At 31.4% G+C, this 27,148-nt stretch overlaps 1 protein-coding gene and 1 long non-coding RNA gene across 2 annotated transcripts; both read left to right on the plus strand.

Moving 5' to 3' along the window:
• The first annotated feature begins 1,540 nt into the window (after nucleotides 1-1,540).
• Nucleotides 1,541-25,327, plus strand: LOC143063752 (paired mesoderm homeobox protein 1-like). Its single transcript, XM_076236115.1, has 3 exons — nucleotides 1,541-2,109; nucleotides 22,300-22,487; nucleotides 23,194-25,327. Exons 1-3 carry the CDS (start codon nucleotides 1,806-1,808, stop codon nucleotides 23,521-23,523), a joined length of 822 nt encoding a protein of 273 aa, XP_076092230.1. The 5' UTR covers nucleotides 1,541-1,805; the 3' UTR covers nucleotides 23,524-25,327.
• LOC143063753 (uncharacterized) lies at nucleotides 4,624-5,678 on the plus strand. The gene is made up of 3 exons (XR_012975088.1): nucleotides 4,624-4,710; nucleotides 5,219-5,297; nucleotides 5,557-5,678. It is a non-coding gene; the product is annotated as an uncharacterized LOC143063753 (long non-coding RNA).
• Nucleotides 25,328-27,148: the final 1,821 nt, after the last annotated feature.

A 27,148-nucleotide genomic window follows, 5' to 3' on the forward strand; every position in this document is an offset into this window, starting at 1 on the left:
TTCATCACGAATGCTTAATCCCATTTTAAAGCAGTCATTGCTTATAAACCATTTTTTTTATATCCACAAATTAAAATACACTTAGATAAATATTCATGTTAGATTTCTTAGGACTTTCTAGGTAATAGTTTTAACACAAAGTATCCTTCGTTTAATTTGGTACACATATATATCTAGTTTTTTACTTGCATTATAATGATAACAACCCATTTAGATTTTATATGGGTAAAATTTCACTCTGTATATATGATACACTGAGTTGTATCAAAGTTTAAATCGCAAATGTCCATAAAGTTTTGGGCGCAAATGTCCTCTTGTGTTACAGTAAAAAAAAAAATAGACGCAAACGTCTTGTGACAACGAAAGAATTTAAAATCAACAAGTAAGCAAAAAACAAATTTTAATGAAAATTATAGAATTCAAAATACTACAAATAAATAACATGAAATTCATTTTTTCTATAATTTGTAATCAATTTAACAAATGCATTCTCGATTGTTCTATGAAGAGGAAAACTATCCTTTTAACTGATCAATTGTTATGCCTTAGCTTTCTTTTATTCAATTAAATCATCGTTTGATGAAGGTTGGACAATCGTTTTTTTTCAATCTATTGCAAGAGATTTGATGGCTAGTTTCTACTTGGAAAAATACACTTTCCCTTCACTCCGTTTTTTATTAACGTATTAGAATAACGGAGATAGCGAGTGCTTTTTGTAATATTTATAGCGGGAATTTTTGTTCCATTGAAAGTAATGCAATCCTCATATAAATCTAAATTTTCAAATATTGCTCTTACAATTGGCTTCTGTAATATGTACACATTGGTAGCAGAAATTCTAAATTATCTTCAATCATATTTTAATTTTATTTTTTTAATTCGAATTTAAAGCAATGGTATATTTTCTAAATATATTTCACCGTGACAAACTTTTATTTTTTATATATCTGTTTAATTCAGTTATATACATATGTATGAAATTGCAGTTGAACCATAGACATTAAAAGCTTTTTTTTTTCTCTTGTTATTTTAGTTTTTAAATAATTTTTAAACCGACTCAAATTATATTTGAGAATCATAAAGAATATAAGGAATGCTATTTATAGATGTAATTAATACTGTTAAAAAAAAAGGAATTATACCATTTCTTATTATTAAGTTAATCTTTTTTTTTCAATACAAAACGAGACAATTTGTTAAAACAATCACGTCTTCAAAATTATAAATTCATGACAAAAGAATAGTTTTCTGTTTAATTTCAAACACAAAGATAATAGTTAAAGAGTTGATATTACTAACCGAATAAATTACATTTTCGTCAAGTTTATTATATAAGCAAAACATAAATATACAGATTCGGAAAAGATAAGATAAAACAACTGTTCACTAATCCCAACACCAGTTTCTATTTGTTCAGCATCACTTACAGGGGCGGAGATTCTGAGATAAGATCCCTCCTGTTGGAAGCTTATTATCCAATGGCGGCCGTATTTAAAATAGAGCTATTATTTACCGTATTCCCTGCTGATTAAGAGACACCGCTGGCAGTACCGAAGGTATCATTTTTCAAAGGCTTGACTTTCCTCGTGGTTCTGTTCTGACTACAGAGAAAATAAAAGTTCTCCGTACTGTCAATAAGTCTCCGGAGTTCATCAATTTCCTATGAGAAGATACTTAAATACCGATTAATGTGAGAGATAAGGAACCAGACCACGTTTTTGTGTTACTGGTCACCCTCATCGAGGAGATTCTTTATAAGGAACAAGGCAAGGGAAACCATTTTCACGGGATTTCTCACTTGAGAGATGAGTAGTTATACTCTGACACCGGAACAACAGTTTAATAGTAATTTTGACAAAGTTTCTGCTTATCATCAAGCTTTTCAAAACAACAAGGCTAACTTTTCTGTAAGCCATTTGTTAGACTTGGAGGATCTTCCAAACGAAAATTGTGCTATGTATGCTAACACTGATCCTCAACCGGGACTGCCTACTCAGGCTTGCACACCGAATATTAATGGAAATGGACTAACAGACCTCGACGAGAAGTCCTCGATACGTCATGACAGTCACGACAGTATATCACCTCACAGCCCAGGAAAAAATTCAAGTAAGTTTTTTTGGTTCGATAAAAATTTCATATTTTGGTGCGATATAAAAGTAACAAGTTAACACCATATGATTTTAAACTAATAGTAACAAATCTATGACATACTGCAAAGAAATAATCGTCGCTTTACTCTATCAAAAAGAAATGGTACTCTGTGTCTTAAATAAACAGAAAACCCAAATATGGTTCTCTGTGGTTTTTGTATGTGGAAAAACACAATGATCTTCCTTGACTTTAATATGTGGAGAATAAACAATGGTTGTTTGCGGCTTAAATTTGCGGAAAAAAAAAACAAATGGTACTCTGTGCTTTAAATATGATCAAATATGAGTTTAAAAGAGAAACAGGGAAAACATGTTGAAATTTAAAAAAAAAAAAAAAAACATTAATCATAGAAACAAAAAAATAAAAGAGTATTCAAAGAAGAAATTTAACTGCAATCAGATGAATCGGTAGTTTAAAGGTATATCTCAAAATAAACACAAGAAAATAGAAAAGTATACACTTTTAATTTAATTTGCAAATATTTTGCTGTTTCTTGCTAGGATATGAAAAGCATTAAAAATAGCATTCAATAAATACTGAGATTATTTTTTCTTTTGTCGTAAATAAGTAAATTATAAGATTTTATACAGATAAAATTATTCTGTTCGAGAGCAAGCAATTGTAGAGATATAAGATCGGAACCTGCTGATGTTCTCCACATGATATTAATGATATCAGACGATCGTCCATAACACAGGCAATTTGAAGCAGTGGGGATTATTTAACTCTCCTGAGAAATGTCTGATTTTTATCCATGAAAATATCTCAAGAAAGATTTACAGCGTAATGTTATTTTACAAATAAGAATACTGCATTTTTATTACACAATTTAAACAAATCTGTTTATTTGTTAATGTATTCAAATTTCACATCAAATACATACAACAAGTAGTTATAACAAAAACACAGGAAAAAGACTCCCATTATACGCTTCCGTTTTAAATAAAATCTCGGTTATAATTGAAATTAAAAAAAATAAAAGAGCTTTTTTTTCAAAGTTTCCATCAGTGTAATAGCGACAAGCAGCTTATGTTTGAAATGCAATAGAAACTTGTATAGTAATAGTATTATTTATCGAGAAAACACAATAAAAGTCAAACATTTCCTTAGTTTTCAAGATGAATTCTAATAAAAGATGAATGAAAACTTCACGATAGTAAAACGATCTGTTATTGCATTTGAAGTTCAACAGCTCATAAAATAAATAAAACAAACACTTCAATGATATAAACAAAATTTACAATAAACTCAAGAACACGTTTGTACCACACAGTAGAAAAAACACTCTGGTAGTGGATCATTAAAAACGGAAGTGGCATTGTTTATGATAATTTATCATGACAATGATAATGATTCGTTAAAAATTAAATTAAAGCGCTTATTAGGGACAATTTCCAAAATCAGAACTGACTAACCATACTTATTTTGAAATTTAGAAATATTGAGATATTTCACAATCAAAGAAATTGTAAACATCTTTAATTATTGGAGCGTACACTGCTCAATTGGTATATTTGTTAATCATATGATCTTAAACTCAAATTATCAATAAATATTGTGAATAATTTTCGATCTTATGTGTTGTATTTGCAATATGATTAAACTCACTGAAAGTCAGGTTTCTTCAATCATCTATGCTTCAATAGAGCAGTTCTTTTCTCATAGTTAAATTTCCCACTGTTTATCATGATCTTTTTTGGGACATAGGCATAGACGAGAAAAGCAAATACCAAAATCACACTGCATGCATTTGATTAATATTATAAAGCTTTTGAATACAATGTTCTTTCAAGGATTGTGCCACAACCGTGTTATCACATCACACGTTTCCATTTTCCCTAGAAAAGTCATTATTCATTTCATACAAATATCATTTTTATTTTTTAGTTGTACCAACATTAGATAGGTTATTTTGTTATGCGACCAGTTATTTCACTGATTCGAAAATATATATCAACATTAACAAGATCACCCAAAATGTACATCACTAAAGTTTTATAAATGTACCCCAAGTCAAATGAATTAATTACAGTCTTAAAGGACTCGTGTCAACAGCCATATGTTCTCCCTATGATACCAATATCATCTAGTGGATCCGTTCTTAGAATATTATTAAAATTAATTAATTTTATATTCTTGTAAAACACAATAAACTACAATGTAAAAATAGTCCTTAGAATTTAAACGTGTTGCAAGACTTATGTGCTTAGGAAAGTGTTTAATTTCTAAGCATTAAAAACTAAACATGTTTTGGCTCTCAGCACTTCGCACTAAACATGTTTTGGCTGTCAGCACTTTGCAATAAACATGTTGTTGTGCTAAACATGTTTAGCTAAATCGTCAAGTATATGAAGCTAAACGTGTTTAAATTCTAAGCACTTTCAATATTTAGATACTTTCCTAAACACGTTTAGGATTACAACACGTTTAGGCCGAAGACGGCATGCATACAACGTGCTAATTTTTGCGCGGTAAGAAGAAACAAAGAACCCGAAGTCAAAGGCCACGCTGTTTACTTCTGACCATAACTGACCGTAACTTAACTGTTTCAGAAAGGTAAGGAGTTATAATTATACTGATTTTTATTTTGTTCTGCCAATTTTAAATGATTATTGACAGTGATAAGTATCATTTACAAGTACACTACCGTATAGTCAATGCAGGAGAAGAAAAAGGGGGAACCATCCCACGAAACAAGTACTTGTAAGAGCTTTTAGTGTTCAAACTATCTTGTGTAAAGATCAGAGTTGTTTAATGTTCTATCATGCAAGCTAGCACTTATTATTTTATATATATATATATATGTTCTTGGAAAGGAGTTTGAGAGGACAATTTTCATTTGGTACTCCTCGGCAGATTATAATGGAACATGAAGGAGGGCGGAATCTGCCGAGTGCATCATTCGCAAAACCAGTGTCATATCGATTCATTGTTTTAGTAAGGACTTCCTAAATGCACAATCAACATTTGCTCAAAATAAATAAAAAGATGCTTGTTTTTCTTCAATAGTTATAAGCGGTTGTGCTTTCTTATATTTTTATTGATATGTATTGTTTTATTCTAGATGAGAGAAGTGCAGAGGAAATCATTTGTCTTGACATGCTAAAAGAGGAGATAATGCACAGTAGCAACTATATTGCTAGGTAAGAATCTGAAGTGTATTTGATTTTAAAAATGTCAATATATATTTGATCAAATGAATGATATTTAGCATGAAAAGAAGTTTTATATTAAAAATATCAATTGACTCATCAGTACATTTATGCTTTTATACCACGGTTGTAATGTTGTTATCTTGATCTTAAATCATGCATTTACTTTTTGGTGTTGTTGTAGTTCGTATACTTATATTTTTAGATTAATTCTACTTAGTTGCTTATCATTTTTTTTTCTATCTTTCAGGCCAGTGACCAGTAGTTGGGTACTAAGAAAGGAGAAGCTCTTATTGACTTGTAAAATGAAAACAGGACATTTTCAAATTGTTTTGATTGGTCAATATTATGTATATGTACGTTGCTATGAATTTATGATTGTATGAGTTTATATTTGATTGTGTTCAATGATTAACTGGAAATAAACATTACATAAATTCCTTTGTTTCATATGTTGTAATTTTGTTTTTAATCCTAGAATTAGTATAATAATAATTTCATTTCAAAAGTTCTAGACTGTTTAATGATTATTTGAAATGAAGAAAAAATGCAATAGTCGAATGTCGACAATTGAATTAAAGAAAATACTCATTCAGATTGAAAAGGTATTAGTCACAATCAATTTGATTTGGAAATTTCAGTTTCTTAGTTTGATGCGTTGGCTTCTTTTTCTGATGGTATGAGAACCTGTTTAATGGAGAGCTATCCTACGTTTTACAGTCTAGACTTCCGGAATATTAGTTTATTTGGAGTCTAAATGAAGTAACAGCTTTTCGCACTAAAACGATAAACATGTTTCTTCACGACCATTTATGGTCTAAACATGTTTTACATTAAAAACACTTCACAGCTAAACGTGTTTCCTGACAAAACACTTCAGAGCTAAACATGTTTCCAGATACAACACTTTACAACTAAACATGTTTACAGTCTAAGCACTTTTAACAAAACATGTTTCTAGTCTAAACACTTTACATCTAAACATGTTTACAGTCTAAGCACGTTATAGCTTGACACGTTTAGGCTGTTAGCACATTAAGTATTAAACATGTTTAGATTTAAAACATGTCAAAAATCGGTTTCACAAATGTGTTTAGGAAAGTGTTTAGGCTCTAAACACAATTTTTAGAGTGTATATAGATTATGTGCATCCGAAGAGCTTTTTTGAAGTTACCAAAATCAGAAACCTTTGAATGCCACGAGTGTTTAAGTAAACATAGAAAAGTTAAGAGCCCTATATATGACCAAAGGGAACCTAAAACCAAGTTCATCAATGGTTAGCCTTGCCTGAAGGAAAAATAAAAATACGAGTGTATATACACGATTTCATGATATCACCATCCTTTCAGACTACATCTTCGCTAGCCATGGGTTACGATCCACTCCCGCTCTCTCCATCCTTTCAGACTACATCTTCCGCTTGCCAAGGGTTACGATCCACTCACGGAGAGAGCGGGAGTGGATCGTAACCCTTGGCTAGCGAAGATGTTCAGACTAGTGAATCCGTACAGATAATATAGAATAGAATAGAGTAGCCTATTTTAACCCAAATTACATATAGATAAACCAACTAGGTTATAACCTCCTTGCATGTGGGTCTCATTTGGGTTTAAGTGTGACGCGGGATTGACGATTTTTTTGTGAGCGGGACACACGAAAGTCAAATTACTGTGCCGTGAAAACGGGAAATGAAGTCTAGCGGGACACGGGAACTTACAAAAAAAACGAGAATTGCCTATGTACATAGTGTAAGCGGGATACGGGAATCTGACAAAACAGTAAGCGGGATCCGGGATCAGAGCCCCCCATTAAGACCCCCTTGCATGGTTAAACTATCCTCTTCGCATGTTCATATCCTTATTTACATCCTTGCTTATCAATTTTTTGGTTTTAAAGTTCCCAATGAAGGGAACCAGAAAATTTGAAGGCGTTTGCGCACACCAAATCATTATGAAGCGTTATTTTTAGATCTTTTTATTGTGAAAAAAATCTAATCCTGAAGCAGAGACCTTGTGTCATAAATCGAAATTATGTGTCAAAGAAGGCAGTTTCCAAAAACAAAACAATATATATATATATAAACTTTCAAAATATCCATGTGAAGATATTGCAACTATTTGACATTTCCGGTGGATTGAATATTGCAAATACGAAAGAGATTGATTGCTGTAAACCCCACTTAAACTGGTCCCTCATCTGTCGTCAGATTTTAATTAAACTGTCAGGTAACGAACTTCCTCCATTTGTCATAGCAAAAGGCCAAAACATGCCTTCCATATGCTACTAAGTACTTTCTTCACTGACTGTTTTTTTTTAACTTGCACCATACAGACTCTTTGCTTTTCTAACAACAAATAATTAAGGTTGATTAAAATTTCAAGGACTTGCATGTAAATAATTATCAAGTTCCCCCTTGTATTTGATATTTCAAAGAATACCAAATGCCTAATTTATCAAGTACACCATGTCGAGCTAATCAGAACGAAGGGCATTTCGTTATTTTACTGCATAAATTAACTTTCATTTTATTATATCATTTCAGTTTAAAAACTGATACATACATTTTTATCTGAAACGAAACAAGAATGTGTGTACACACATGAAGATATAGCTTGTATTTTATCTCAAATTGTCTAAAAGACAAAATATTTGTGTCGCCATTTTTTTCAGTTTTGCCGGCACAATTATACTCCTCTTGTAATTTTTTTGATAATGTCCTATGGTGATGTAGATGGCAACTTGACTCTTGACCTGCAAAAGAAAAGAAATAATAAAACCAATTATCGTCTAACAGAAATTTTAGAGTTGCATGGTTGTGATTCGAGAGAGATAATTAAAATTCATGTACTCCTTCACGGAGCCAAAAAAAAAAAAGAAGAAATATAACGTGTAAGAGGTCTGTCTATCTATATTCGTGTATACTTTTTTCTTTTGGTTTTTAACCATTTCCATAAGGGAGCAAACATTCCCATTTTAAGTTTTCAGCGCTAACAATCAAACTATTTTGTTCAAAATTTAATGTGGGAAATCAGGATTCAAAATATTGTTTTCCCTCTGCTTGAACAGAATTTTTTTTTTTTCATCATTTTTAGAATCAGAATATTATTTTTAGGGGAAAAAAGGTCGTAATCCATAAAAGATATCTCTTGATTCACATGTATCAAATATTATACGATTTTCATTCGTAGCAAGGATGTGTATAGTAAAATGTAAATCCTTGTTCGTGGTAACTATTAAGTTTGCAGGGTCATCATTTGACATAACATGGGAGTTTTGTTAATCCCTTGTGGAATGGTGCGTTCGGTAATCCGAATGTAGGAGTAATTATCGATCTCATATTTCGGTTGGCGTGTGTTGTTGATATAACATCTGTACCTCTGTGATTATTAGGTTGATGAAATAATAATTACATGTGCCAATAATGAACCGAACCATTAAAATAACATTATCACTCTATGATTGTCGACTGAACATTTTATATATTTTGTATTTACTATATAGACTATATAATCAAATACGTGTAGATCTCAATACAATAAGGTACTTTTTAAGTCAACGTTAATTCTTTAAAAAAACAATGTTTGGAATAAAGAGAAAAGAAAACACCACTGTCTAGCAACAATAAGCTATGAAAAAGGAAACATTCAAAAATAAATATATTTCAAAAGAACACGATGGAACCCTTTTTGAAAATAAGTGGTCATAACAGGTACTCTGTTGGGGTATATACGAATGCAAAAAGATAAAACGTTAAAAAACACGATATCCATTAAGTCGTTTACTAAGTGAGACATGCACAGAAGTGATAGATACGTATAATAAATAAAGAAAATTGAATAAATTTTAATCAACAACAAAAAAATACAAAAAAATCTGTATCATATACCCAAACGCCTGTGGTCATAACATGTACTCTGTTGGGGTATATTAAAATGCAAGTGAAAACATTAAAAACACGATATCCAGTATGGCGTCGACAAATTTGCAGTATGCACTCCATCTATCATGCTCGCCTTAACCTTTACGATAACACCAAACAATAATACAAGGTTTGATACATGAAGTGTTAATTGAACAATTGTTTTAAAGTGTTGATAAATATTGTCATCATGATAATGATATATTTACACAAAGTTTTCTGTCTGTGTAATGTGAGACATCGTCAACATCTGGTCGTCTGCAAAGTTAAAATTCCTTGAGATAGTCTTATGCTCGCTCTAAGTTCTGTCTTCTATAAAAGACTGTAATCTTCAAAACATTAGCACAGCGCAGAATAAATTATTTTTGTGGAACCTATTAAAAACCTGTAATGATCGATTCATGACAGTACATCATAGAGGGAGAGAGAGAAAGAGATAGATATTTGTCGAAGATGGTTGCGATACACTTTGATAATCTTAGACAAACCTTCCTATACAAGTGAGTTAAATGCCGTTTTCATTTTTTTGCTGTTTTCTTCAAATTTCATCGTGTCTCGATGTCTTTTTACAGAAGTTACTATAACATTTATTAAGTTCATTTATTTATTTTGGTTTAACAAGACAATCTATATCTGCGTTACATCAAATAACAATATGTTTAAACATATATGTGAATATGCCTCATGGAATTTTTAACACTTCAAAGTACTTCGATAAGTTTCTCTGTATGATATGTCTGTATAATAATGACTGTCATTGTTCATTGTCCCCTAGTTTAATTAGTTTAAACAATATTTTATTCAAATAAATTGGATTGGATTGAGCATAGCCTTTTGTCTCCTACACGAGACTTGGATAGTATATTCCCGCGTGAGTGATTTATATAGGTTGGGATCTATGGCATTGCTAGTTTTTCAGCTTGATTCTGCAACAACTAAAAAAAACAACTGGAAGAGCAAGTAAATCGTGTGTGGCGCTCATAATTTTGGCAGCCTCGTTCTAAATTGGACCTGTATATAATTATTATCGCAAAATATTAAGCAGTGTTGAAACATATATTGCCGTCTTTGTTGAGAAATGATAGATTTTTAAACGTTGCAAACTCGTGCAGATAATAACAGCTAAAAGTAATAAATAACGAAACAAATCTATGTTAGTTTTCTAACAAGCTCCGTTATTTATGTTAATACCCAAAACAATCACGTTCACGTCAAATAAGTTGAAATATGGCATTTTTCATGAGCTATCTCGCAAGTTAATTTTGTCTTATGTTCTGATATTTGTGGCCGATGCTGATAAGACTTTCCTAATTATTACCTCGTTTGTGTATTGTTTATTTAAAATGTGCACCTTTAAGGGCCAATAAAAGATAAAACACAGATTTGTTTATAATCATTGGTGTAATTTATTGGAGCTCGAGTTTCATTTGTATCAGTTTTACTATACTGAGATTTATGTTATTAACTTTCTCTACACTTGTCCTTTCTTAAATTTTAAGGCTATGTAAAATGTACTTAAATGAATTTAAAAACGGTATATTAAAAATAGGAAAATCAAATGAGTGTATAAACGAAAATAGTCTTTGATGGAAAAGCGCTTTTTTGTATTGCCTTTTTTCCAGTAAAAAACTATATTTTTGGGTTTTTTAATTGACTTTCTCCCTTTCTCAACATTGTTAGCTATAATTACACGACAAGTTCTTTTAAAGCACAATTTCGTTCTCTATATTATTATATCGTGTAGGTATACATACATCTTTGAAAAGACACATTTTTATTTTCTTAAAAGATTAAAACACACGTGCATCTTAATCCGTCAGATATAAACAGACACACTAACCCGGAAATAGAAGCTTGAAGGTCGATGTAGCTTGAAAAGTCTTGTAACATGTGCCCGTCTTAACGGCACCAAGTCGATCTTCTTTTCATGTATCTTCGTCAGCTTCAGAAGGATATAAATTTTTCTGTAGAAACTTGAGATTTTCAAGATCGGAATGTTTTTAGTTTTTATTTGACGTAGCGAAAGAGCTTACGAGAGTTTGATCTCTTTATGATGTACATTTAAATATACTGTGGTTGTAGAGATTTATTCGAACTTAAGAGAGAGAAAAAAAGAAGTGCCGTGCGAAATATTTATTTCTGAAAACGAGGAAAGTAAATCCTATAAGCACTGGTTATAATCATTCAGTGTATATAAGTAATATCTTACATTAAGATCTAAAAGGGGTGCGGGATACATGTATCTTATATATTTGATATTTAAAAACAAATTGGAGATAACTTTGTTTATTCTTTGTAAATCTCACGTTTATGCATTTCATTAAAGACTAAATACGACTTTGAGATGAAGAACAAGAATAATTGCACCATTCAGTCACAGTGCCTGGGTTTTTGGCTAGTGTGCTTAATGATTTTGTGTCAAACATAACATGTCCCTTCTTTCATGTTGATAAAAAACGAATAAGTAAAGTATCATTAGAATTTATAGTAAATGTGTATTAATATACAATTATTATAAATATAAATCCAAACAACTTTTGCAGATTAAAACAGACGACAAAGAAATTGAAAGGCCAACTAATTCTTTGGAAATGCCCGTACCAAATCATGAATATGACAATATATTTTAACTTGTTCAGTTGGTTGATAACGTTCGATTTACTAGTATTCGGTTTTAATGGACATCATTTTTTGAAACAATTTTGAATTCAACTTGGAGTTAGGTATTTTGTTAATTTATACTTTTTTTATAACCATATGTGTTTATGCTTTGTTATATCTTTGTGATAGTGCAATGCAACTTATGTCATTTTTACAACAAAAACAACATAAATCATATAAAACTGTATTTCTTACTTTTTTGTGGTTTGTTGCATTGTCATCAACTTGTGCTTGCCACTCGAAAATACGTTAAGAGACAAGGGTAATGTCTTTTGTAATGTTTTACGATCAGAGTTATGTCCAGAAATTCCTTTGTCAAAAGAAATAGACAAAATTAATATACTGGAAGTATGTTATATACTGTTCCCCAAAACAAAAGTGCAAGGAATGTGGTATACATCAATATGTAATGAAATTTGTTTCTTGTACCATTTAATTTCATAATGATGTTCTGGGAATCGATTATAATCGATGTATGAATTAGAGCAATTAAACAGATAATCGATAGGGAAGATAAATAATGATAAATAATAATCGTTTTTTTGAAGTTTGAAGGTCAGTATTTGTTTCAGAATGAAAGCCAATAGATTACAACATAGAGCCCGCCACAAAAAAGTTCCATGCTTTAATAATGCAATTCATGCTCTTACGGCTTCAAATGATTAACTCGGTGAAATATTATTTGAAAATTAAAAACCCACAAGGCCAATCAACTCAATTTAGAGAACAATGCACATACATGTATATGCTATCATGCGTAACATTATTTTTTACCGTCGAACGGGACATTATTTCCGGGAAAATAAGAACCCAAAGAACACATTGATATGTTTTTCATGATGCAATTATCGTTTGCAAATTATAATAAAGTTTATAAACATTAAAGGAAAAGAAAACAAATTTTCTCAGAAATATAGGTAGTTTTAAAATAGCGAATACTTAGAAATTTGAACAAACTTTTATTTTGGAATATACACGACGTATCAGTATAGAAAAAGTAAAACTTTCTGGTACATTTTACAAAAAGGGCCTACTGGTATAGTGTTCGACGGATCTTGTATAACATCTATAATTGTACCAAATGATGTCCTGTCAGGCCAGTTTATGTTCTGGTTTTTACATGGAAATGGAAACGCTAAATTAGAAATGGAGTGAGAAAGAAGTTATGGTTATTTAGAGCAAGGGTCAAATAATAGCTCTTAAAATATAAGAAATTCTTCATTCAAAATAGCTCGGAACTATCGCATAGCCATTTTCTTTATAGTTGCAAAATGTCCGTTTACCCAAAGAGGTCTTTTTGATTATTTTGTTGTTTCATCGTTAGGTTGATGTCTCATTGATGTGAACCTCACACCACGTTTAATTCATATCTTTCTTTTTGAAATTAAAAAAAGTCTTTGTTTATAAATTCCTAGAGGAATCGAAATAAATCATGAAAACAAATGCAATAATAGTTTTAAAACAATTACATTTTAACTTCTTGTGTGTTGAGTAATATTAAAACAGGTTTAACAGTGTATCGCTCTTTGTAATCCATAACATGTACAAAAGTTTTTTTTTATTTTGGTAGTTTTTGCCTTAATTAAAGTTAACACCACATGTTAGAGAAACAAAATTACATAGATTTTACTACCCTCATTACAACTTCTATTTCCTATGTAAAAACAGCGGGAAATAGTTTGGCATATCCCCTGTTGTCCCGCAGAATAAAATATAGCTGTCGATTCGAATATCGTCTGCTGAATAATAAGAAAAAATGCCTAATGAGTACGAAAAGGTGACTCCGCCACTATTTTAAACTACACGGAAGACTCAAAGAAGGATATATTGGGGTTTTTTAGTTGTCATATTTTTGTTGAAAAAATTATGCACATTGTAGTTTATAAAGAAGTCGTTTTTGCTGTAAATAACAAAAATGCTACATTCTTTGTGGACTTTCATACAAGTGCACCTTTAGCAGTTAGCAGAATAACTAAACAGTCACTTTTAATTTATATATTGAATTTGTATTTCAACAAATAATCAATCGCCAGCTTAAGAATCTAAAGGGCTATAGATAATTTCATTTTTCGTATACACCAAAATGAAATAATCTTAAATCATTGGTGAAAAACAAGTTGCTTCTAGGACTTAAAACAATTTAATGTACGCGTTCTTAAATATTACTCTGAATGCATTAGTTTCTGAAACTGTAAATCACAAATCAACTCAATAACTAATACTTGTAGATATACATGTACATGACATAAGGATAGGTATTTGGCATACAAACTATACAATATACATTTGTGTTGATGAGTTGTTTGGTCAGTAGAATACATTATGTCAATGTTTATGTGAGAGGAACATATTCTGATTGCCAGATGTCTCATTCTAGATGCCAACATGGCCCTCTGGGTTATTGAACATGGTATACATCTTTTCTGTGGGCGAGGGCATTACTATAACCCTTTTGTTGTAAGTTGTAATAAATTCAACTTAAAATTTGAAATTTTGAGTCGAAATATTTTAGTAATTTACCGAAGGCCTTTTGAGTTGATAATTATCATGTTCTGATGTTTTGGGGTATCTCAATTTTTTATATCCAAGAAACTACAACTTTGTATAATAATCTGAAAGAATTAACTTACTGCAATCGATTTTTGTTTTAGAGATTCTGAGAATGGGATTGTGTTTTGATAACCTGAATGATTTTAAAGACATATTAAAATGAATTTAATGCTATGCCCACAATGATAGGAATTTTAAAGACTTTTAAAATTGTTAAGCTTCCAAAAAAGAATAGCTGCTTGTACAACAAATTTAAGTTTTTCATAAAAAACAAAATTAAAATAGTGTTTATATTATCGTAAATTTTAAAAATAATCAAATTTGAATCATCAAAAAAATATTAATATTACTAGTATCTATTTTACATGCATGCTCTAAGATTGTTATCATTAAAAGAACTTTAAACCAAAGTCTTCACTATCTACGGGAGAGACGTTAGGTCTCGTTTATGTGAAGCAAGCAGAAGACAATGTGATAGGCCTGAGAAAATTGTCAAGAAAAGCACGTAAAATTTTTGACGTTTTAGATTAGAAATCCATATTTTCCACGATTTCAATCAGAGTAAAGCTCATAAACGTTTAAAGACAACATCTTTATAGATCGCTATCTTGACAGTTAAACCAGTGTATTAGATGTTCTAAGTATTGTTACAGATACATAAGCTGGTTGGAAACCTACAAGATGGCCACATGTGGGATAGAAAATAATTATTTCTAAACATGTGTGTCGAAAAATGAATCGCCGCGATTTAGTCGTTTTGTGCGCTGAGGTTACGTAAAACAAACAACTAATTAATCGAAAAATTGATTTTATATTGATTTTCCAGGTTTGTCAACTTAACCATCAGACTTGTAAAAATAGTCTTTCTAAACGTTGATAATTAACACTAACTGACATTGTATGTTCATCTTTGTTAAAACTAAACTGGAGTATTGGATAGAGATATAAGGGGAGGGTTGAGATTTCACTTACCATGTTTAACCTAGCCGCATTGGCGTGCCTGTCCCAAATCAGGGGCCTCTGGTCATTGATTGTCTTGTATGTTTTTAATTTTTTTTTTTTTAGTTCATTTATATGTGTAGGAGTTTAGTATGACGTCCATGTTCATTGAACTGGTACACATTTTTGTTAAGGGTCCAGCTGAAGTCCGTCTCCGGTTGCAGGATTTTCTCGCTGTTTTGAAGACCCATTGTCGGCCTTCGGCTGATTTTTACTCTCTGGTCGGGTTTTTGTCTCCGTTTGACCATAGATGTAATACCCACACAAACCATAGATGGGTATTACATCTATGGTTTGACACAATCCCCATTTCCATTCTCTATTTTATGTTGTTATATGGTACTGCTCTTTGACCTTGAGCTCTCTGGCTGCTCCCATAGTGAGGCTGCTTCTGTTTTGGATCACACAAGAGCAAAGAGCAATCGCACTCTTGTTATTTTTGGGGTAAAACTTTATATGCTTATAAATGGTGTCCCTAAACTGATTTAATGCAATTTAACATTTTAGTAAAAAACAAAATGGCATGCTGCGATCAATGATCATCAATCATGATAATTGCTTACCCATAACAAATGCTCGATTATATATTTTTATCAAGATATACATAAGTGTATATTGTACAGGATTAGTTACCACTTCAGGGCAGTGGTTGCACCATGTAAAAATACATGATGTACAAGTGTTGCACACATGCCTTATTAAACAATCTACGATTTCATAGTTAATAAAAACCGATTATAATCTAAAAGAGAGTGGAATTGATGGAGTTTCACCATCACTTTAGTTTGATAAGAAAACCATTTTGTACATAAAACTGTTATTTGAGGCATCATTTGTAAGAGAGCCGCGCATACGTATCACCGGAAGATTACAAGAAAACAGAATCATTTTTAAAGTGATTAATGATTGAGAAGTATTCTGATCGGTAATTATTTCTCCCAAACACATGTCAGTGAGAATAAAAACACTTAGGCAGTCCAATCATAATGCCAAGATATCCCGAAGAGACGACTTTTCGGCATTCTTTAGATTTATGTAAATAAACTACTGCACCCGAATTATGACAGGACAGTCAATCTTTACCGTTACGTCAGAATTATCGAAATATTTCTCTGATAATTTCTCAATTATTTATTGAAAATTTCAGAGCTATCTCCAAGGAGATGGTCGGATGATAAAATTACAATTATGCTATCAGAGTATATCTTTACAGATAAACGATAAATAGCATGTTTCAGATATGTCTACTATAGAATTGTTTATAGGTACGGTATCTATTATTTGTCAAAACAAAAACAAAAATGAAACCGATCAAAAATACATAAAAAGGACATTTGAACAAAACAAAAATTCCCCAGATAAAGAATTGTAAGACGGTTCCTTGTTTAATCTGGATGCTAATAAGACATTCAAGATGCAAGATACTTTTTAATTGCCTCTAAAAATAGTTGAAAAAAGGTGACATGCAGTTGTTAACTTCTATGCCATTTGGTATCTGGTGGGCAATCATGCTTCATCTTCGTATTTTTATTTGCTGGATGTATAGGGTCGAAAAATTTTACCTGCAATTGTCTTCAGACACCCGTCTGACCCCTACAAAAATTGTTGTTATACCACCCAGGTGACCAATTTCTATTCCATTGTGGACCCTTAGAACGGCCTTTTCTAGAACAATTGCCCAACCTCATGTTTAAAACAATGAAATATAAGGTATATCGTATACAATGGGCCTTTGACTGTTTCCAACCCAGTGTCTGGAAAATCTACCATACTATGTAAAACTGGCTTTGGTAAACAAACTAACCATTTCTCTAAATATCAGTGTGTATATATTTACGATACAGATCATCATCTGCTTCAAGTGATGCACGTGACCAATGGCCTAATTGTAAAAGAATGTTGTCAATCCTACACATGTATAACCCGAATAATTCAGTCGTTATATTCCGCTGATCTAAGAAGGCTCGTGTGGGAGAAAATCGGACACGGAAAGGGCTTGAATTATTCGAGTTAACACATGTACAAATAATAGGTAGGAATGGATGACCCATTTTATCTTTGAGTGTTGTCTGTATGTTACCATTCGCCATCGACTCGGGTATAGTTATAACATATTTTTCAGTCGTAGAACGGATTTATGAAAATGGTATTTTAATACCTTTTTATGTGTTTCATACCATAAATTTACCAGAATGTATTTGATAATATTTGAGATTTATTTATTATTGTATGTTCAAAACAGTTTAAGGTTACACGAGAATTGAGATTTGATTAAATTTGATTGGTTATTATGATAGCTGTATATGTAATTATAGTAAATTAATAGTATCAATCGGATTTATAAATCAAAACAAAAATATGTTATGTCATTATTTTATCTCGTTAAACGTGTGTAGTCTTAACTCCAGCATCAAGTCAACAAAAATATCCACAATTTCAATTATACATACTTTTTTTTGTTCCAGTAGAAATATTTTGTATAGAAATCAATTACTACTGAAGTATGTAAAATTTGCAGAAGAAGGGTTTTGTGAGAGAAACGTGGCGCCTTTGAAGTTGAGAAACGTCTCAATCCCCGATGACTGACACTTTGCGAGTGCAGAGCAGTTACGGATGAAAAGAAATGAACATACTCTACATCAAGTACATACATTATTGTACCAACATATGGAGAGTAGAATTAGATACTGTAGTGAGGCCAAACATACATAAATATGTGCTGTTTGTGCCTGACAATAGATATAAGAAGGTGTGGTAAGAGTGTCAATGAGATAACTCTCTATCCAAGTCACAATTTATAAAAGTAAACCATTAAAGATCAAAGTACGGTCTTCAACATGGAGCCTTGGCTCACACCGAACAGCAAGCTATAAAGGACCCCAAAAATTGCCAGTTTTAAACCATTTAAACGGGAAAACCAACGGTCTCATCTATATAAAAAACGAGAAACACTTATTAACCACATTAACAAACGACAACTTCTGAACTTCAGATTCCTGATTTAGGACAGGTGCAAACAATTGCAGCGGGTTTAAACGTTTAGTCTACTTATTAAGCTGCAACATAGTATCAATTTGTTTTACCATAAAGGGTACTCTATCTAGAAAATAGGCTGCAGTTTCAAACTTATTCCTATTGTCATGCAAAAAAAAACGATGGTGCCAAAACTATTAAGACTAAATACAAGTAGATTTCGGATGTGCAATTGTTGTGCTGTATATAAATATATTTGTGTATCTTAAGAAGAAATAGACATGATATGCATCGCTCATAAAAGTCTATAATTATATGTAGGCTAAATAAAATTAGGTTTCTGATGGGTAATTGTTGTGCAGAACAAAATCAATTGACGTAGCCCAAGGACAAAAGACACAAAAACAATGCAGACAGACACAAGTACTGTGATCTGCATATCTGTTAAAATTATGTATTTATAACTTATATGAAAATAGCATTTATAAAATACGGTGAATTAGCCGTAATCAATAACGTCCATGGTCCGAACATAATAATGTGAGCAAACACATAATACTCCAAAGAATTTTCTGTTACACTAAAGTCAAGAAGATTTGTCTCGCTTGTCACAAATAGAATTGCAAGACAACGCGAAAGTAGACATTTTTGTAATCATTAACATCAGTCAGAAAAAAAGAAGAGAACAATGAGCTCCTAAAATTAAATAACAGAAGAAATAATTAAGAATAATGGAGAAAATGCATGCTTAAAAAAGTATACATGCGATTTAGTAAATTTTTTAGTCAAATTGAATGTTCAGTGGTTACAATGTAATCAATTTTAATATTTGACAAACCAAGTTTGAATTAACCTCAAGCCAGTTATCTGTAAATTATTAAAAAAATTTAATTTTCACGATCGAAAAATAAAAATATCTAACAAAATTAACTTTTGCAACGTAATTATTAAAAATAACAACAATAGTAGCATGATAGCAAACCTATGTTATAGGCCCAATGCGGTGAAACATCAGTGTTTCGGTTTTCCATTTTTCTTTTGTCTAATTTCATTGTGGTCTTACAATACTTAAATTCGAAATACTTTTAAAAATCGAACAATTATAGATTTCCAATTTTCAAGAAACGAACGACGATAATCCACCTAAAAAGAATGATATAAGCACTTGCTACTCACTGTACGGCTTTCAATGATAAGTAAAACCATTTATGTAAATTGTAAACTGTTAGAGGCCCCACAAGAAAAACGTAACGGCATGATATGATCAGCTATAGGTTATACTGGTATTATTTACCTTTAATTATAAAATCTCCAGCTGTGATGAAGGATAAAAAGACTTAATTGCATATTTACCATTTTTCTAAAGCAAACATTCCAGATATATAAGTCTATATGCAATAAAAACCGGATTTCATTTACCTTCTTAAACAGCAACAAATAAACAGCGTAGTGGAATGTGGTTATGGACTCTATACGTTCTTTTGACGAAATGCCTTACCACCTAGGCCCTCTCTGCACGGTCAAAGTCATGACAAAAAAATGTATTTATGTCTTACACTACATAGGTAAAAAGAATAAAGTTATGATACTGTCAAAAATATACTTTCATCAGTAAATAAGTTATATGATTAGTGTGATATTAAAGTTTTGATAATTATATTTATTCCTGACATTTAAAGTTTTGAAACCTTAAGAACAAATATATCAAAGAAACGAGACTTATGTTTAAGTATAACAGACGCTCATTTCATATACATAAAATTCGTTAGTGGCGCTCTATAATTAAAATTAAGGCAATATAACTGGAAGAAACCAATTAAAGATGGTGACCGTTAAACTTGTGATGGGATTTGTTGGGGTCTTTCTTCGTTCCTTTTTATGCTTTCGTAAACCTTTGTATTATTAATAAACTGTTTGTTATTACAAAATGATGGCATTTACTATTATATCAACAAAAAAAACTAGGAAATATAACATATATACTAAAAAAAATCGGCCAGTACTTTATATACATACCCAGAGAGGAATGCCCTTTACATGTGGTAGGATTTGACTTATATATATAGTTTTGACATTTGTATTTGATGTCCTAATTTTGCATCGCACCACGAAACACATACTTAGAAGTAATATCAAGAACTTAACATTATACAAATGTATTTTAAATATTACAAACTAGAAAATTAAACTTTGCTTTCAAGTAAGCATTATGTTTCGGTCTACTCGAATATGGGTTTTATATTTGAGAAATAAAACTTCGCTTTTTTTTATTGAGAAACAATTTATTGAATTGCTTATTTTCATTTCCAGATCTTACTTCAGAACCTGTTGTAAAAATAAGAGGCGGCACTTCAATATTAGCAATTAAAAAGATCTTAGTAACATCCATAAATCTTGGAAAACGTGTAATTAAGTCGTACATACTTCAGTAAGAGAAATATTTTATTTTTGATATAAGAAAATTAGCCAATATGAGGTCAATGGTTTGATGATTAAAAGTATAAACATACAAAGAATTAAGTTGAACATTTTACTTTTCAAAGAAGATAACTACTTGAGAAATTATATTTTTGTTATACAGTTCTGTCTTTTATTTTTCAAATAATTTCAATTGAATACACATAATACCAAGTACTTGCGTGCTTTGTGCTAATGAATATCTTCATGATTATATGAATGCATTTTATTGTTTTCTTATAAATTGTATTTTTGTTTTTGATCATTGTTTTGTCTGTTATTCTTCAATTCATTCGTATACGATGTTCTTATTTTGTTTCCTAATTTTCGTTTACTATTAATAAAAACATGTGAGTTAAGAAATAATATAATTGTAGTCTCTTAAATATTACTTTTAGTAATTTTAATTTTTAGTTCCCAGTCTTATAACTGAGTCTCACAGTAAATAAGGAATGATAAAGGTCCCAACACAACTAAATGTATCTGACATCTTGCACGGGAACTGTTTGCACATATCCAAAGTATCCGAGATTCTCGATTTCAAAGCAATTCGTGTTGGTCAATGTTTATTTTTAAACAACTTTATAGGTAGTCTTTTATTGTTTGTGGCTTTAGATTTATACATTTTTTTTTTCGGACTAACCATATTTTGTATATTAAAACAAGTCGCCTTATGATTATAACTGATTAAATTTGAAAGTTCTTGTTTTCTAATTAAATTTATTATATATATATACATATAAAGTTATCATATTTTCTTGATGTAGTTTACCCACAAAAAAGAATAAGTATATACAAAGTATTTTTCAATATACTCATATTAAAAAAATGATAACAGTCACACACTAAAATTGTCATTTTATAAACAGAATATGCTTCTGATGCATTATTGAGGTTTCTTGGTTTTTGTTTTCTTTATAACACTCACCAAATTTACAGGATGTTCAGCGTTCCTCTTTGATCTCTACGAGTTTTGATTCTTCTAGTTTTTCCTTCCGCCTATTTTTTTTTTAAAAGTATTTGTTTTTTTTTAAAGTATTTGTAAATTCGTACAACTAGTTCTTTTGTTTCAAAGGCAAAATATGACTTCTTTCTAAATTATTAGTCTTGTATCTTTGATTAGTTTTTACAACCACTGGGTTAATGACACTGCTGGTACCTTTAGTAATAAACCTTTATTTGAGCTCGAAATACCAAATCCGATAAATGATCGGTTAAATTCCGAATCTGAGTATGATAACTGCAACCTCGGTGGACGTTTTGTCCTCGGAGTAATCAAGTCCGCATTTTGTGTTGACTTGATCATTGGTATGACACTGATTTTTTTCATAATTTTTCAGTCTTAAAACATTAAAATATGCGAAACACTAAGATCGACACCAATTTTTATTTGTAAATAAATAAATTAAAAACCTCTATTGATCTGTTTTATAGATACAGACACAGACGACAAGGACGACAAAGACGGAAAACGGCGAAGAAAGCAGCGACGTAATAGAACCACATTTAACAGTACACAACTGGCAGCATTAGAGAGAGTATTTGAAAGAACACATTACCCAGATGCCTTTGTTAGAGAGGAACTAGCCAGGAGAGTCAATCTCAGCGAGGCAAGAGTACAGGTTTGTAATTTTCTGGTATTTAAGTATCTGTTTTTCTATAATCAGTTGAATCACTGATGAGTGCATTAAGTACCTACATGTATACAGTTGTTTGTTGTTTTTCATGTTTTTGCCATGTCATTGTCATCCACGTATGTCGATTCTTTGAAAGTTACGGGCATTCCTATTGGTATAATGAAAAGTTACGGACAGCCTAATCGTTTTATCAAATCGTGCTGTGATCGTTTATTTTGTAGAATTTAATCACCTGTTAAGTTTAGGGGTTTCCCTAAACGATTAATACAACTTTTTAATTCATTGGTTTAATTGATGCATCCATGGCTATTGTTATTCTATAGAAGAGAAATCCCTAATCGACGCAAGGCGGCTCCATCTTGGGCTGGGGGTAACTTAAGTAACGAAGACAGCAAGAAATGAAACGAAACAAGAATAATGAACATAAAGCAATTTCACACTCTTTTCAATTTACTATGTTTCACTATATTAAGAATTCAAACACATTTAATATAGGAAAAAACATCTTGTGTTCCGTTGCCAAGCGTTGATGGTTTTCTCATATCTGTTTTCTTTAAAATTTTGTATCAATTTCCTTTCTTAATTTACTCGTTTGCCCCAACCTTGCTGTTGTATGTTTATTGTCGAAAGTGTGAGTGGTAAAATATAATATTTTCTTTCCAATAAATGTATTTTTCTTTGTCTTCTTAAGGTTTGGTTTCAAAACAGAAGAGCAAAGTTTAGAAGGAACGAAAGAAATATGTTGGCACAACGTGGGAATTTATACGGACGTCCAGAATCTACTCCAATAGAACAACCAATTACTCCGAGACCTACTTCCATGAATAATGACTTATCCTGGTATGCTCCACCAGCATATAGCCCAGTAGTGTCAAACTCGTCTAGTTGTGCACTGGCAAATCATTCATATACTCCTCCGCCACAGAATTTAGGCTCTAGTTTAGCATGTCTTAGACTGAAAGCTCATGAATATAACAACGTATTACCACACAACCCATATGGTCACCATATGACACAATGACTATATGATAATATGGATCTTGAGAAGTATTTATAAAGATGGCAATGTCGAGGGAAATGCACAAAACATATCATTCCTACTGTTAAATTCTGTCATGGTGTGCAATAATAAATATATGTGTATCTATAAAACGTACATTTTGATATAGGAATGTTTATACGTATATACATTAAACGAAAGAAGATGGAATAACATGAACTATTTTCGACGAACTATCACGTGTTTTCTTCGACATCGGGTGACAATGCTTTATAAAAAGAACACAATGTTATCGTCTGCTCATTTGATATACACATCAGCAGAGTGATTAAGATCCAAATGACAAGCGAAGTCTTTGTAGCCTGGATTATGACGTACATCAAACGTACACTACTGAATGGACGTGACACTCAGAAAACAATTGTGTCGATGCCGAGTGTTAAATACATACTTCGGCGGAAGATCATCGTGGTGATATGGTCCCTAAAAACTGACGAATGAATGTGAGGTATTTTGGTGAGAACAATTAATTTCCGACTTGATCCATTTCATTGTCATTATTATCATGTGAATCGTTTGTGAAATGTGCAGTGTTTCTATTTCTAGTATATCTTCTTTAGCGATATATGTAGAGTCATGGTAGTCAAAAGAGACCATGAACTACTCAACAAGAAGTGTGATATGTGTAGATATATACCTACATATCTGTACAATCTCATATTTACATGTATGTATGTTCCAAAGCAACTTCCCACGAATTGTTCAGATTGCGAAATAATTTGTTGCCTTGAACAGAGTATTTGTCATGTTTACTTGTTGCATAAAAGTGTCACCTCATGTTTATTTTCATTGCACGTATGTTGACTGGAGCCGAAAGGGAAACAAGATATTCAATAGTTGTCTAAAAACAACGTAATGGTGCGACTAGTTACATATATATCAAGACCAAATAGCTCAACCATTAGTCCTTTAATTAAAGCGTTCTCTACGACAAAGATACATTTTTATATTTTTTAAGAATTAAGTTAGTTTTCCCCCTCTTTCATATATTTTTTTGGTAATGACGTTTACATTTGATCCGAAAGTCACTTTTAAGTCTTTTAATGAGACCTTAAGGGATTTTGTCTCATAAGTATCTATGATGAGTCTTCGAACCGATAATATATTGTTCACAATAAGTTTGCACTTTCTGTAAATATTTGAATTCGATCAAGTCTAGAATGATTTTCACAGTGACATTCCAAATGCAATTTGATTAAAAGGGAATTGGAAAATAACATAAACTCCATATTTGAGCAGGAATGAAACAAACGCAGTATTTATAATAATTCATTTATCAAAAGTTTCTTTTATTCAACATACTCAGTAAAACGTTCAGCCATTTCTAAATAGAGGCCGCAGGATGTCAGAGCAATCTTGGAGAATAAATGTCTTCCCTGCAAAACCACCAGTTATACATTTCAAAAACTAAGGGAGACTAATTATTTTCAGTATTGCTGTATTTACACTCATGGCGAAACTGGCTTCTTTATGCCATCTTTATTAAACCAATCTCCATAAAGATGTTGAATTGACCTAAAGGGATTTTTGTAGCGATCAAGTTATATGTGCTTGCCATAAAATCTTGTCCTTGATATACACTATGAAAACCTTTTTATGTGCCTTTAGTAACTGTAAGATATACCCATGTTCACTTATCAAATTAACCTTATTTTTGAAAACACTATATTGTATATATGTATATGTTCTTTTGAAAAAAAATATCAAAAGGTTATATTATTTTTGTGAATTTTTAATGTACAATAAAATATTTAAAAAAGATAAACTATTTATGATGCAACAAAAGGAGTAATGTGTCGGATACAATATACAATGAATGTGTGACACATTGCATGTAACAAGTTATCTTATAAAAAAGAAGATGTGGTATGATTGCCAATGAGACAACTATCCACAAAAAACCAAAATGACACAGACATTAATATCTTGTATGTTTTAAAATAAAACAAAACACACAAAAAAACACTTACTGAGTACGAATATCTAAACTACACATAAACAAGTATAGAAAACGTAACAGGAAGACTGACTATATATAATTTCTAGTGGCGGAGCAATATTAACTTGGTATACAATCAGAAAGTTTGAAATACATGGTATTAATATTAGAAAAGATGATACACAACACTGTTGTATTAGAGTTACTTTTGTTCCTGTTGTTCTTGCTATCCCAACTTTGACTTAATGTATTGCATTTTATACGATACAGATTCTGACAAGGCATTCATAAAAAAGACAATAAGACGAAGACAACACGGTGGGAAAAAAAAACAACCAACAAATAACAGTTGAAAATATATTTCATTGAACAAACAAAACAAGATTGAGCAACACGAATCAGATCCAAAACGTTTTTGAGTATGGTCTGTAGTAGTAATAATTCTATTTCATTTTATGGTCTGTAGTAGTAATAATTCTATTTCATTTTATGGTCTGTAGTAGTAATAATTCTATTTCATTTTATGGTCTGTAGTAGTAATAATTCTATTTTATTTTAATCTAAGCATAATAGGAGTATTACCTATTACCTATAACCTACATGCTGAGGCTGCCCAATTTATTCTCCTCCGACATAACTCGAATAATTCAAGCCCTTTCCGTGTCCGATTTTCTCCCACAAGAGGGCTTGAACTCCTTATGATCATTGGCCGCATCGCCTGCTCTATGTTAATGTAGCCTTCGTAGATCAGCGGAATATAACGACTGAATTATTCGGGTTACCTCCGACATAAAATTTTGGATGGCTTCAAATGCATGTTCTTGTGTATATTTCTCTAAGGGAGGAATATATTAATGGATTTGTTTTTTCTTAATGAAAGGATTCTCCATCAACAAACCTTCAAAAGTATCCTGTTGAATATACCGTTAAACATACAAACAAACACATTATTAAAATGACTGAAACGAAAAGGGAAGAGCACTAAAAATTCCTAATTCTTATGTGTGGCAGTCAAAAGTTACATATTCACGTCATACAGTAATCAGGAGAAAAGGACATAATTTCTTTTAATGAATTGGCGTTCCAAACCAAATACTGAAAATCTTTAGACCTTCAAAACAAATACTCTTGAAAAGAACGCGACAAACCACAACTATGCATCGGATTGATAACCTTGGAATTAGAAATATTTACAAAATAAAAACCAAAGAAATAATATATGATTGCATGTAAAGATACTCAGTATAAACACATTCTAACATAGAAAAAGTGAGAGAGATATTAAATATCGATGAAAAAATCACCATTGAAACATTAGTTCAATTAATACAAGGTAACAATCAAAATATCAGAATGAACAGCCTTCAAGTTGTTTTTCTCTGTTTGCTCATTTGCATCTTGTTAAAGAAGTGAGTTTAGATCTTTCAGAAAAAAGAAATAGGGTCTCAAGCGTCAATTTGAACATTCGTATACATATAAAATTGAGAAAGGAAATGGGAAATGTGTCAAAGCGACAACAACCCGACCATAGAGCAGACAACAGCCGAAGGCCACACATGGGTCTTCAATGTAGCGAGAAACTCCCGCACACGTAGGTTTCTTCAGCATGCATACATAAGTATATACTAATTCCTGTATTCAGAAAAT

The sequence above is a fragment of the Mytilus galloprovincialis genome, chromosome 2 (assembly GCF_965363235.1).
Source record: "Mytilus galloprovincialis chromosome 2, xbMytGall1.hap1.1, whole genome shotgun sequence".
Classification (NCBI taxonomy): domain Eukaryota; kingdom Metazoa; phylum Mollusca; class Bivalvia; order Mytilida; family Mytilidae; genus Mytilus; species Mytilus galloprovincialis.